Consider the following 13,608-nt stretch of genomic DNA (forward strand, 5'->3'; position numbering starts at 1 on the left):
AAAAATTAATTTTTTTTATGGTCAACCATTTATAAATTCGATCCGGGGGGAACATTAATATTTTTATTTGCATAATATATATATAATTGCAATATATATTAGCATTATTATTATTTATTTATTTTTAGAATTAAATGTTGTGGTAGTAATGTTTACAAAGTAGCTAGGAAATTATTGAAGACAGATGAGGTCCATATCATTTATTAATTATTTGATGTGCTTTAGTACGGATCTCTGTGTATATATGAATAATTCCCGATCGATTCGTGCCCGTCTTCATGGATCGGTACTAGAGCAAATATTCCCAAATGCATGCGCGCGAGAGAAACCTCACCACAAAAAGTAACATCTTAGAGAAAAATAAATTTACCTACCGATCGAAGAGGGTGATCATAATTTAGTAATTTTTGTTTGCATTAAAATCATGATCGTGTCCTAATTAGTTAAGAGATCATCATCCCCTCAGGCCTCAGCTTAATTATGGCCGGCCGGAAACAGAAAAAAGGAGTACTGCTCCATATTAATCTGTTAAACAAATTAAGAATGTCAAGTTTTCTGTCATGCATGATGTTTCGTAGAATGGTATGCATGATGTAATTGGGGACACATGATGAGCTAATTATAAATGAATTAAGTGCTATATATAATATTTTTTTTATTTTAGTGCTAATTAAAGCACAACTTGTACCCCAAGTTCCTCTCCGCATCCATCCTCTTAATAAGAGTAGGTTGTGTATATTTTTTCTATATATATAGACCAATTCACAATCCATGTCCTTCACGCTTCTCCCAAAACTCTTGGAACCCTCTCTCTCTCTCTCTCTCTCTCTCTCTCTCTCTCTCTCAGACGCAGTACTTATTAATCTGCTTGTCTTTATTGATAAAAGATCCAAATGGGTGCTCTCGACTTTCTCTCAGATTATTTCACCATTTCCACTCGAAGAAAGAAACGTAAAGCAGTGCAGGTATTTTCTTCAAAACCAATGTCATCTCTCTCTCTCTCTCTCTGTTCTTGACTGATATTGGTCTCCTCCGTGGCTTAATTCTTCATGTCAAATCTGATATTTTTTTTGTTGCAGACTGTTGATATCAAGGTGAAAATGGACTGTGATGGCTGTGTAAGGAGAGTTAAAAATGCTGTTTCCAACCTGAAAGGTTCATACCACTCCCTCTCCCTCTCCCTCTTTCTCTCTCTATATTATATCTCTCTCTCTCGTTCGTCACCGTTAAGGCAACAAGATCTTGGCTCAAGTTGAGGGTAAAATAAGGTAGGAATATATATCGTATAGATATTAAATTCCACACCTTCACTAACAAATTAATATTTACTATTTTATTTTCAAACGGACATATACAGATGGAAAAAGGTCGGGAACGAATTTCATGTAGGAATTATGAAGGATACAAATTAAAGGGACTACCTGCACCCCCTTCCCTTTTATGTAAAACTTACACCGTGAGCAGCTCACACTTCTTGGAAAAGACTGGAGTTGATCTCCTCTTTTGAAACTTTCAGTTTTAGGTTTTGGGAATTTCAACTACGGTAAAAAAGCTAGGAATATGCAGTGCAAAACATTTTTTAGCTCCCTAGCTAGCTAGCTAGCTCGTTGGTGAACTGGAAGATGTAGCTGTAAATGTAATTAATCATGTTAATGTTGACTACTCGAGCTCATCTCTTTTCTGGTGTCCATGACTCCTTCAAGGTCTGAAATCATTCATTTTCAGCAGACTTATTTTGCAATTTCTGATTAAGATCTGTCGTTAAAACAAAAAACAGATCAAATGTAGTCATGATCTTTTTTATGAGACAATTTATATAGAGCTTTTCCAACGTCGGTGCTCCTCGATCTCTCTTTTTCCTTGAGCTTTATCCCATCATTTGTATATGGAAAAGTAAGTGGGAAAGCATTTAAAGCTCCTACACTGACGTATTAAATGCTTTGCAAGATCCCCTAGACCAGACGGCAGACAGGCCCTTATCATAATGGCCAGCGGTAACTAATTAGCTAGATTATTATCTATTTATTATTTCCTATGTTTTTACTGAGGCAAATATGGTGCAGACACATGATATCCATGCAAAATATTTAATTATAAAGGTATAAAAACTGCATGCAGCTTGTAAAAATCTCCTTCATAATCTCGTCTCTCTTTTTTTTCCCCATCTTTTTCTTCGATCTGTCGCAATCTTACTGCCTTTGCTAATTTGTACGTTTTTCGTCTGTTTGTTTAATAAAATCATGACAGGCGTAAAAACTGTGAAGGTCGACCGGAAGCAAAGCCGGGTAACTGTAACTGGATATGCGGAGCCAAACAAGGTCTTAAACAAGGTGAAGAGCACCGGAAAGAGAGCTGAGTTTTGGCCATACATTCCGTACAACTTGGTTGCTTACCCCTACGTGGCTCAGGCCTATGACAAGAAGGCACCGTCTGGTTTCGTGAAAAACGTAGTCCAAGCCCTCCCTAGTCCAAACGCATCAGACGAGAAGCTCGCTACCCTCTTCAGTGATGAAAATCCACATGCATGTTCGATCATGTAAGCAATAGGAACTTGTAGATTTTGTGATCTTCATAACCAGTTAGTACTTATATATGGTTTTGCGTAAGTAAATGTTTGAGCTTGCATGGTAATTTTGCTCGTCTTTCAGCTGTAGATTTTCTTCCAGACAGAATTAGTTGTATACCAATTAATTACCATGTTTAATTATCTAATGAAAATTATCTTGTAATTTTTGTACACATGATGGCCGCTGTGATGATCTACGTACGTGCCGACAAGTAAGAAATCAGCAGTCCATTTTTCTGAAAGATCATCTTTAGGTCAAGTTTAGCAGCCAACTGCATGGGAATTATTTACTAATTAATTTGCAGTGCTACTGTGGTCCCAAATTGTACTTTTCTTTTTATTTCAAACAATTTTTAAACATTTAAAAAAATAATAAAAAAATATCAATATACTAATTATCACTTTTTTAACCATTAAGTAAAACAAATATTAAAAAATAAAATAAAATATAGAGCGGTTAAATTGAGGAGACAAACTCAGGAAGCGTGCATAGTATCATTTTCCTATAATATATATATATATGTACGTATATGTGTTGATGTGAAAGAGGTAGGGGATCATGAGTATATAATTAATTGAAGGCAGGATAAGATCATATCATGCATATTTAGGAGAGAAGGAAGCTTCTTAATTCAAAAAGTCGACAGGTTTAATTTGTGTCATAAATATAATATAGGATTGTATGAATATTATTGATTATATGATGATGACTTTACCCCCACTAAATTCCAATCAATTATATACGATCGACATATTTTATTTTATCATGCACTATCATCATTTTTATACAGGAAGATATTTTCAAAGGAATAACTTTTTAATTAATTAATTAATTAGCCTAAGTGATAGATACAAAATTTATGAGAAAATGACTGCCACTTTGGTACGTAGTACAACAAGTATGACGAATATATGCGTAGTGTCGTCCCCATCCACTCTCGGTAACACTCATACTTGTAACCTCTAGAATTTCAAGAAATCAGACGAATAAATTTTACCACTAACTCCGAATTAACCAGTTTTGGTCACAACTCGATCGTGCAATCTCCCCTATATAGAATGAAAGAAGTGATCCCAGCTTGCTACCGAATGCACATGAATTTGTATGGATTATTAAACCATGTATCGTTATAAGAAAATTGTTTATCTGTAATTAGTTATTTTTTGTTAAAATGATTATTATTTTTTAAATGAGTCTATTAATCTTGTCAAAAATTGTTACTCGCATTGCAAATAACTTGTCATAAATGTTCATTTTTCTTATAATGTGTTAAGTGAATAGATCGTTGATCAACATTTGTTTTGCTATGTAATTTAGGCCTTGTTTGGATAGTCATATGAGATAAAATGAGAAATTTGTAAATAGTAATGAGATAGTTTGTGAATTGTAGTGAAATTGTTTGTGTTTTATTATATGGAATTTGGGAGAGTTATAATGATAAGATGAAAAGGTATGAAAGTGAAATTGAAAACTGTTTATGTTTGATACTGTTTAGATGTTGAAATAAAAAGAAATGAGATGAGATGGGTTGAGAGGATCAACTGCATTTCGAAATGGAGTCTTAGCCTACAATCCCTCGGACAAGGGTAGTCATGCCATTTGAGATAGGCAGGCAACATTCATGTGGCCGGCAAAGTCCATCGGTCCCGGTCCCCCCCCTCCCCCCCCCCCCCCCCAAATTTACAATTTTCATATGTTCATTAAAATTTTCTAAAATTTCAATATATTTGGAATGTCTTTCTCCAATTTTTTTTTCTTATGGTTCCAAAATTTTGTATAATTTTTATATATTATTTATTTTCAAAGATGTGGTCTTACCAAAATTAAATTAAAACTAAGTTGAGTGAAAATAATAAACTTATTAATATGGATCTCAAGTTTTCTATTATACAATATTAGACTTTTTAATATGGAATCCAAAGTAAAAATATAAGAAAAAGCATTTAAGGTTGATAGTTTACATGAAAAAGAGTTGAGATATTTTATCCTCTAGGCTTCATTGAGTAAAAAAAAAAATTATTTAAGGTCTCAATTATAGCATTAGAATAAAAGATAATCTTTTAAAATATCACTTGATAGTTTCTATGAAGAAAATAAATTTTAAATATTTCATTACAAAAAATAATAATAGATTAATATTATTCCATGAAACATTATCGTTAGAAATTTGAAATCTATATTAAGTTGTGTTTTTTTATAATTTTATTTCTATATATATGTAGCAAATTATTGAGATCTAATTTTATATATAGTTATGTTTTTATAATTTTTTTATTTTATATAAACGTGTCACACAATAGAAAAGTTGGCCTAGCCCCTCATAAAAGTTTTTGGTTCCGCCACTAATCGATGGTACATGATGTCAAAAGATTAATTTGTTGGTGATGCGAATGAAGTTCTTCTCTTTCTCAGAACTGAACTTTTATTTGGTTATCACTTATGATCAATGATTCAGTGGTGCTTCCCAGCCAATACTCTTGAAACTTGAAAGAAAACAAAGGGATGGAAGCTTGTCCAACTCATGTCCGTAAGTGGTCCTTACAACAGCACCAACTCTTGTTTCCATTAACTACGTTATAGTAAAGCTCTAAAAGCACTTTCCCTTGTTCTTCTTTTCCATCTTTCCTAATTAATAACAACTTGGAGACAGCACTCTTATTATATATATGTGTGTATATATATATATATATATATCATTTGATGATCATGACCCATTCACTAAATCCCACGTACATGACTAAATATATATAAGAGAAATGCAATAAACCCAAATGTGGGTATTGTCACACCTCAACTTCAATTCAAAATGAATTTTGCTACTCAACATCCTACACATCACATACCTAATGTTATCACAAAAACTTTAAAATATTTAACTCGACTGCTCTTTCAAATAAAACTTTCTATAAAGGACATTTTAGAACTCTGCTTCTAACACTCATGTATCCTCTAAGCTCTCTTATTGGCATCTTTCTCTTTAATTTCTATAAAATAAGTAATCTTTAATAGCTTGGGAACCAAAAGAGACGGCAGGCACGTTTCCAATCATGCTTAATGAAGAGAAGATAAAGCCTAGGTGAAACTCACCGTTTCATTTAAGCTGCACGCACTGATTATCTTACTCTTCTTCTGCTCTTTTTTTTTCCCCCCAAATTTGTTTTTAAGGGCACAACATGGGCCTAATAAGAGGTGGGCTTGGGCTTGGGCTTGTGTATTATAGATAAGATAAAAGTAGTTCAAAATGTCAAGCTTTTATAATTATTTTTTTAAGGAATTACTCGCATTATAATATTAACAATTTTTTTTTAATATAAATATAAATATGAGTGGTAATTACAGTAGTGTGGCAATTTAAAGCTATGTTTGGTTAATGAAGTCATCTGAGATCACTTCAGACTACTTCACTCCTACTATTTACAAACTATTTACTATTTTTTTTATTATTGTTTATTACTTTTTACTACTAATAGATCATCTGTGATTACCTTAATATCTAAACGTAACTTTAGACTGTAGGTATTTCGAGTCCTTCGTATGAATGAAGTCCAAATGAGCGGCTGTTTACCGCACTTCTCATTTGTCAAAAATCTTCTGGTCATAGTGAATCGGTTTGGTCCTATGCTGATGGATTTATGTTATGTAGCATCTAACCCACAAAGGAGAACTGACACAATAAATATTTGGGGCTACTGCTACTGTTTATTTAGTGGGTTTGTGTCTCTTGTTGTATGGAAAACAATCATATTTTGCCTTCCCTGACCTAATTTATAAAGTGGGCCTAGCTGACCCAACTATTGGTTCGGTAGAAATAAATAGCCTCATTACTAGGGTCCATCCACTTGCACTATGGGGCACAGGGACATGGTCTTTTATAGTGATGGAAGACCGAGGTCTATACCCACTGCAAGGCCCAATAAGGCCCACCCTCTCTCTCTCTCTCTCTCTCTCTCTCGTTTGTTTCTTTTGTTTTGTTTGCCATCAGAATCCAAAGCAATTCAAGTGTGGGACCCATCCAAGAGACTGGCTAGATTACTATTCTGGAGCATGGGATCCCAAAAATTGTGGGTCCCAATGGATACCAGTACCATAAAACCATCCTCATCTTGATCCTGAGCTTGATCATGATCCAGATCTATGAATATACAACAACATCTTCAGATTTTCTCAACTGCTGGTCTCAGATAATCTCATTCTCATCATATAAAAAACAAACAAAACCAGCGGCAGTTAATTGTGGAAGAAAATTACAGACTTCATGAACAAGCAAAGGTCGTGTAGCATTAAACAAAGAAAGAAAATAAAAGCAAAGAAAAAGAAAAAGGGTACTTCTGGGTTGGGACAGGATGCAGAGAGATTTTGCAGGTGGCTTGGGAGCAAGTAATGATGACATAGCCAACCCAAGGCAACACATATCCCCAGTCCCTAGTTCTTACATATCTTGCTTCACTTTTATCTTTCTGTGATTGCGTGCTATGTGCCGAACCCACAAAAGCTTTGGGAGGACACACACACGAGGTCCAAAAGTCACATCTTCTCCTGCATTATGCAAAAAATGGTTAAAATATGAGAAAGTATGTTTGGAAATTGTGACCTAAGAGGTAAAAAAAAGTGGACTTTTGGTTTCTCAGATTATTTATTTTTTCTACCCGGATAGAGACTAATAAACTACAGCAGTGAGTGCAGGAGGTTTAACCATCTTTCTCATTTTTCACAGGTGACCGACCATTCAATTCGGTGTTATATTCTGAGCACCAAACCCAAAGGTCTTTTCTGTTTAGCCTTTGGATACTGCATATTTCAAGACATAAATCGCCTGAAATGCAGAAACTGAGCTCATTCATAAGTTGGAGTTAACCAAGGAAAGCTACATAGCTAGCTTCAACAATCACAGCGGCTACTTAATTGTACCCATTTTAGTAGGACTGCATAAAGATTCCTCATTTTTTTGGTTAATGGCCAGTTGCAGTTGCATGGATAATCCGACCTCCATTAAAACGGCTTTCGTAGCAAAGCCATCGCTATTTCACCCAATTACCAATGGAATGTGTTTAAAGAGAAGTAATGGAAGAAAATCGTTTCAGAGCACTGAAAGCAGGTGTAAATGGGGAGTCCAATCGAGAAGGGAAAGGAAAAGGTATGGTTTAACATGAAAATAATAAAAAATAATATGGAAACTTTAAAAATTGTGCTAAATTAAAGAGTAGCAGTGTGTAAAACTTGTCCTCGGAACTGAAACCCTATTTGTCTTGCTCCCCACAACGGACTGATGTTTGGCCCACCACTCACGGGGATATGTGAACCAACCATTTTTGCTATTTCTTTTTAACAAAATTTTGGTGGTTCCGATACTAATTTTATTTTATTTATCACGTCATTACCAATTTCCCGTTTGTAATTAGTTTTTACTTTTATTTTTAAAAAATAAATTATCATCGTTTGATTACCATTTTGGATGGTCCTTTATGTTTGGATTATGAGATCTATGCTTCTTCAAAGAAACACGACAAATTCGAGAAGTGGATGCCCATTTAGCTCAACCGACACATTGTATCATTATTGCTTCATTCACCTATTACATTACAACACATACATGACCAAAGACATTAAAGAGCAAAGATTATTACATGAGAATAATATTACGTAAAGTCATAAAATGTATAAATATTATACAGTTATTTTGAAAAAAAAAATAGAATTTATTAATAAAAAATTAATATTTTTTTAGATTACACAATGCTTACACACTCATAACTATAATTATCATTTTTTCTTATTATACGAAGACAAATATATTTGAAGGAAATAGGAGGAGAAATGTTGGGAGTGAGGGGTCCTTCATTTTGCGTATCTTATAAACCTAAGAAAAGTTACTATGACTTTTTGTTTCTTGACTAAGATTATTTTCAATTGTTTTCGGTGAATTAATGGGAAAATGTACGTACATACATACATATATATATATATAACCTAACTATACGTACAACTTGGCTACCATCCCAAGAAAAATAAATTTGCATGGCACAACCAAGTAAATAAAATGGTCCATACTCATAGGATACATTATGCAGCATAGTCTTTAATGGCCAACCTACACCGACAACCAGTAGAATGGACCCTTTACCGGTCATTAGCAACCATTTGAGGTGATTTTAGTAATCACAAAGACCATTCCTTTTAGGCTAGCTAGGTTGATTTCATTATCGAATACTGTCATAAAAGCCATTCAAAACCAAAACCATGCACATACCTGTAAAATGGGGAACTATATCTTTGATTTTTACTGATGAACATCGTGTTTTTCATGATTTTTAGCTGTGTATGGAGCTTGTCATGAAGGGAAACTAAGGATAAAAGATGAAGTAAAAAGTGCAGAGGACAGCAAATGCATGTGGCCATAATTCATAACCTCCACACATTGGCAACTAATTCATAACCTACCCTGTGTTTTCTTTGGGTGGGGGTCGATCTTCACTCCTTTTCTCTATATATAAAACTCAAGGTAAAAGCATATGGACGATGCAGTGTCAATTTATCAATCCAAGTGGGTGCACACATTCCTATGTAACACATTATACACTCAATGACCCGTTATCCCCACAAAAGGAATCATACACTACAATAATTTTTATAAGTTATTTTATAAAAATCTTCTCCATTCAAAATAAAATTAGGTAAAAATTTGTATATGTGTGATTTTCTTATAAATAAATATGATAAATCTCTACCTCAATAATATTTAATATATCAATGCTTATTAATATTTTAATTCACTAAAAATCCATTTCCAGGGGTTTAGTTGGTCAACAATCGTCTGACTGAGTCTACAGTTTGAACTATATTCCTAACGACCAAACATTAAAAGCCAATATCATAGAGGTATGATTATTAAGTTTCACTATTAAATTCGAAAGTTTATGAACACAGAATTGAAGAAAATACTATTTGAAAAAGAAATAAAATAAAGAGGAAAAGGCTTTAGTTTCCAAAACACTATCATCTTGTTTGTATGGGATATTTTATAATATCGATTATGTACTGTGTTTTGTGTTAAAATATCAACCATTTCTGCTTCATCTCGCACGTGCATGCTACTTTATTCAGGAGAGGAAAATAAGGAAAGATAAAAGAAAAAGTTTAGAGAACATTACTTTGGAGTTCGAGACAGACGCAAGACACATTTAGCTTTGTTCAAAATAATTTATCACGAGAAATACTGGGGTAGCTGTGACAAATAGGACAGATAGAAGTCGGCCTGTCAAGTCGCTGTTCTTCTTTTATTGTTTTGCCTCAGTTTTTAACGTTAAATCACATCATTTCAGAATTCAGAGCAGCCTCTCTCTCAGTCTCTCACTCCCTCCCTTATTTTACTCTTTCACTTTATTCTTTCTGACTTTCATCTTCCTCCACACTTTATCCTGTCATTTTCGTTAGGCGATTAAATTTGCCTCCTGTGTGTCTCGGCATTTAGTTAATATTTTGTTTAACTTTAAAAGCTTAAGACCCATGTGCTTTTGTTTTGTTGGTCTTGAAAGAAGAGACTGAAGAGAGGCCAAAGGGGAACGGGAAGCATCTATAAGTTACAGTGAACTCACATGCCAACCCTTTTTACCCCCAATTGCATAAGTGGTATCCTTCTTTCTCTTCATTTATAGCCAGAGAGAAAGAAAGAAAGAAAAAAAAAAAAACTTTCATCCCCAACAGCACTGAAGAAATGACTAAAGAAGAAGACTTTAAGCTCCTCAAGATCCAGGTCTCTCTCTCTCTCGACCATATTCCTTCTGTCTTCATGTCTTTCTTTTTATTTTATATATATACTTATTTTACTATGAATACAGCAAATTGGGTGGGAATCTTCTTCTAGTTTTGTTGTTTATTTTGTTTCTTTATCTTTATCTACAGACTTGTGTGCTCAAGGTGAATATACACTGCGATGGGTGTAAGCACAAAGTGAAGAAACTCCTTCAGAGGATTGAAGGTGCTCAGACTTTATTTTCGTCGTTATAGTTTTTATTACGTGTATCTTGCTCCCGTTGGGGTGTCAGTGTAAACCGCATTGTTTGCTCAATCAATGCACATATATTTTGCTTGGGATGTACGATCTTTTAAAGCTTGTTTGGTTGCTGAGAAGTGTAATTACCGAAATTGAACTTCATTTTTCGGGCCCTTTTAAAAATAAAATCATAAAGCGAACTGTGCTTATACTAGTATTTCACTTTCTTAAGGTTAGCATCAAATTCGGATTAACGTCAAATTGAAGAAACTCAGCATTTGTAACACTTTTAAGTGAGTGATACATTATCCTATATGAATATGTGTGTGTGTGTGTGTGAAGACTTGTTTTAGTTGCGGCCGTCCGAACTATTGAACTGTCATTATCCCTTAACTGTTCAGAAAACTTCGTCAAAGAAGGATGCTTTTTCTGGTATAAATTAACCGCTGCCTATGACTAGGTAGTTTATTTTCATTTGAGAAAAAACTATTTCCATTCACTGTTCTTCAACTAAAGACTAGGTCAGATAGTTAAAGTTTTCCGGAGTAGACAGGCATAACTTTGGGCTATCTCTCACTAACTAGCCTTAAAACTTGAATACGAGCATTTGTAATGTCTTATTTTGTTTTACTGTTTTACAGGAGTGTATTTAGTAAACATAGATGCGGAGCATCAAAAAGTCACAGTTTCAGGAAGTGTCGATGCTTCCACTTTGATCAAGAAACTTGTTAGAGCTGGTAAACATGCCGAGCCTTGGTCTCAAAAGTCCACTCAAAACCAAAAACAGATGAACAACTGCATCAAAGATGCTAAGAACAACAAAAGTCAGAAGCCACTGTTGTACAAAGGTCTTGAAGCCTTCAAAAATCAACAAAAATTTCCTGCTTTCAGCTCTGAAGAAGAAGATGACTATTTTGATGACGAGGAAGAAGATGAGGAAGAGGATGAGCTGCGGTTTATCAGGGAGAAAGCTAACCAACTGAATCTGCTCAGGCAGCAGGCAATTGCTGCAAACAATGCCAAACAAGGTGTTGCAGCTATTGGTGCTGCTTCCAATAATGGAAAAATGAACAATGTCGGCAATGGGAATACTGGAAATATTGGAAAGAAAGCCAACACAGAACAGAACATGGGAATGAGGGCCAGTCCTGGTGGGATTGATCCGAAAACCCTGGCAGCTCTTACATTGAACAGTGCTCATTTGGGTGGTGGTAACGTGAATTCTGGTGGGGAAGGGAGAAGGGTGAATGATCTCAATGCCATGATGGGTCTTGCTGGTTTTCGTGGAAATGGGCTTAATGTTGCTTCTGCTGGTGCTTCTTTAGGAGGCAATTCCAATGGTTTGGGAGGGTTTCAAGTCCAATCCAACGAGTATCAGGGATCTTCTGCTGGGTTCCCTACTGGTGGATATGCCACCGGTCAATACCCATCATCCATGCTGATGAACATGAACGGCCACAACCATCCATCACCTATGATGATGAACATGCAGGCCAGGCATGCCATGCAACAACAACCCCAAATGATGTATCATCGGTCTCCCTATGTTCCTCCTACCACTGGCTATTACTACAATTATTCCCCTAGCCCCAACCCATACTCTTACACTGAACCTAATCACACTGGTCGTAACTCTGCAGCCTACATGTTCAGTGATGAGAACACAAACAGCTGTTCGATAATGTAATAAAAGGGAAAAAAAATAATATGTAGAGATAAAGTATGTTGTTGATTTGAAATCCTTTGTAAGTGGAGTTGGTGGTTTTTGACTGTTTTCTGCTGTCTGGAAGGGATGGGTTAGGATGGGATGCCTGCACAAATCCTATCCGTGTATGGTGTAGTTGTTAAGATTGTGTTCCTTTTTATCTTTTTAACTCTTCATTCCTGTCCTTTTGCTCTTTAGCCGTTTCAGGACTGACTTGAGCGGTGGTGAGACACAATCCTTATACTAGTAAATAAACGAAAGGAATGATGATTGATATAATTAATTCTGAGGGTGTTCTTGAAGGCCATGGTCAATCTCGAGTTCTTTATTATATCTATTAAACAGACGGGGGAGACAATGGATAGTGGATGTTCTAGTGCCATGATGACGGTGTGCAAGAGAGTAAAGAAAGCTTTGGTTTGACGATTTATCATGCTGTAAATGGATTTTTAAATGCAAGATTGGTAGGTGTGTAGCACTTGTGTGTGGAGATGGTTTCAACTTTCAACGACTGGACCACAACATTTTTCTCTAATTTTTTATGGTCCTTTTAGTTGTTTTAGATGGAAAAGACAGACGTGGTCCATACTAGAATATAGTCCCTTCCTATTATAATGGTGTTAGCTCTCTTGTTTTATTGATTTTAAATGCAGGCACGCGACACGAAAGAAAAGAACGCTTAAAAATGGGACACGGACCAATAACTTGTCCGATCTATTATTTTATTCACCATAACGCCAATAAATTGACTGCAGTTTTTGTGAAGCATCTTTATTCGGGTGGGACTCTTAAAATACGGTGGCTTTCCCAACTTCGACAAAAAATGTTCTTCATGGTTTTCTTGTATTTTCATTCAGTTTCTTTCTTTCCCATCAATGGTTTTCCATGAGCCTGGTTTTAGGTTTTCCATCTCCTCCGCCACAAGGGAGAGTCTAGTAATAAAATTGGGATAGTGTCATGGTGATGGGATTGAGAAGGAAACCCAGGTTGTTAAAAAGATGAAATGATGAGAAAAACCTCTTGTTCCCCTGCTGCTAGCTGAGGAAATATATTGTAGTTTATGTTGATGAGAAAGGTAGACAAAATCTGCACTGCCATTGTATCTTCTTCTTTGATTTTAGAGAGTTGCAGAAAGTAGAAAGAGGCAGAAATGTTGAGAGCAAAGGTGAAAAGAAAACTAGAGGAAATTACTTATGTGTATTTTGCATATCAGAAAAATTTATGAAATCTGTACAGGTACAAAGTATATATGAAAATGTAAACGTGACTTTATACACATGTGGCTTATTAGTCTGAAAGTATACTTCTTCTAAGAAAGGCCAAGGCATACTATGGATGAAAGGGCA

At 35.1% G+C, this 13,608-nt stretch overlaps 2 protein-coding genes across 2 annotated transcripts; both read left to right on the forward strand.

The window, feature by feature from the left end:
* Positions 1-766: 766 nt before the first annotated feature.
* Positions 767-2,739, forward strand: LOC122308930 (heavy metal-associated isoprenylated plant protein 22-like). Its single transcript, XM_043122207.1, has 3 exons — positions 767-965; positions 1,080-1,155; positions 2,248-2,739. The coding sequence occupies exons 1-3, from the start codon at positions 894-896 to the stop codon at positions 2,538-2,540; spliced, it is 441 nt and encodes a 146-aa protein (XP_042978141.1). The 5' UTR covers positions 767-893; the 3' UTR covers positions 2,541-2,739.
* Positions 2,740-9,987: 7,248 nt separating this feature from the next.
* On the forward strand, positions 9,988-12,545 carry LOC122309717 (heavy metal-associated isoprenylated plant protein 37). The gene is made up of 3 exons (XM_043123311.1): positions 9,988-10,317; positions 10,467-10,542; positions 11,199-12,545. The coding sequence occupies exons 1-3, from the start codon at positions 10,279-10,281 to the stop codon at positions 12,242-12,244; spliced, it is 1,161 nt and encodes a 386-aa protein (XP_042979245.1). The 5' UTR covers positions 9,988-10,278; the 3' UTR covers positions 12,245-12,545.
* Positions 12,546-13,608: the final 1,063 nt, after the last annotated feature.

Source organism: Carya illinoinensis, chromosome 5 (assembly GCF_018687715.1).
Source record: "Carya illinoinensis cultivar Pawnee chromosome 5, C.illinoinensisPawnee_v1, whole genome shotgun sequence".
Taxonomy (NCBI): Eukaryota; Viridiplantae; Streptophyta; class Magnoliopsida; order Fagales; family Juglandaceae; genus Carya; species Carya illinoinensis.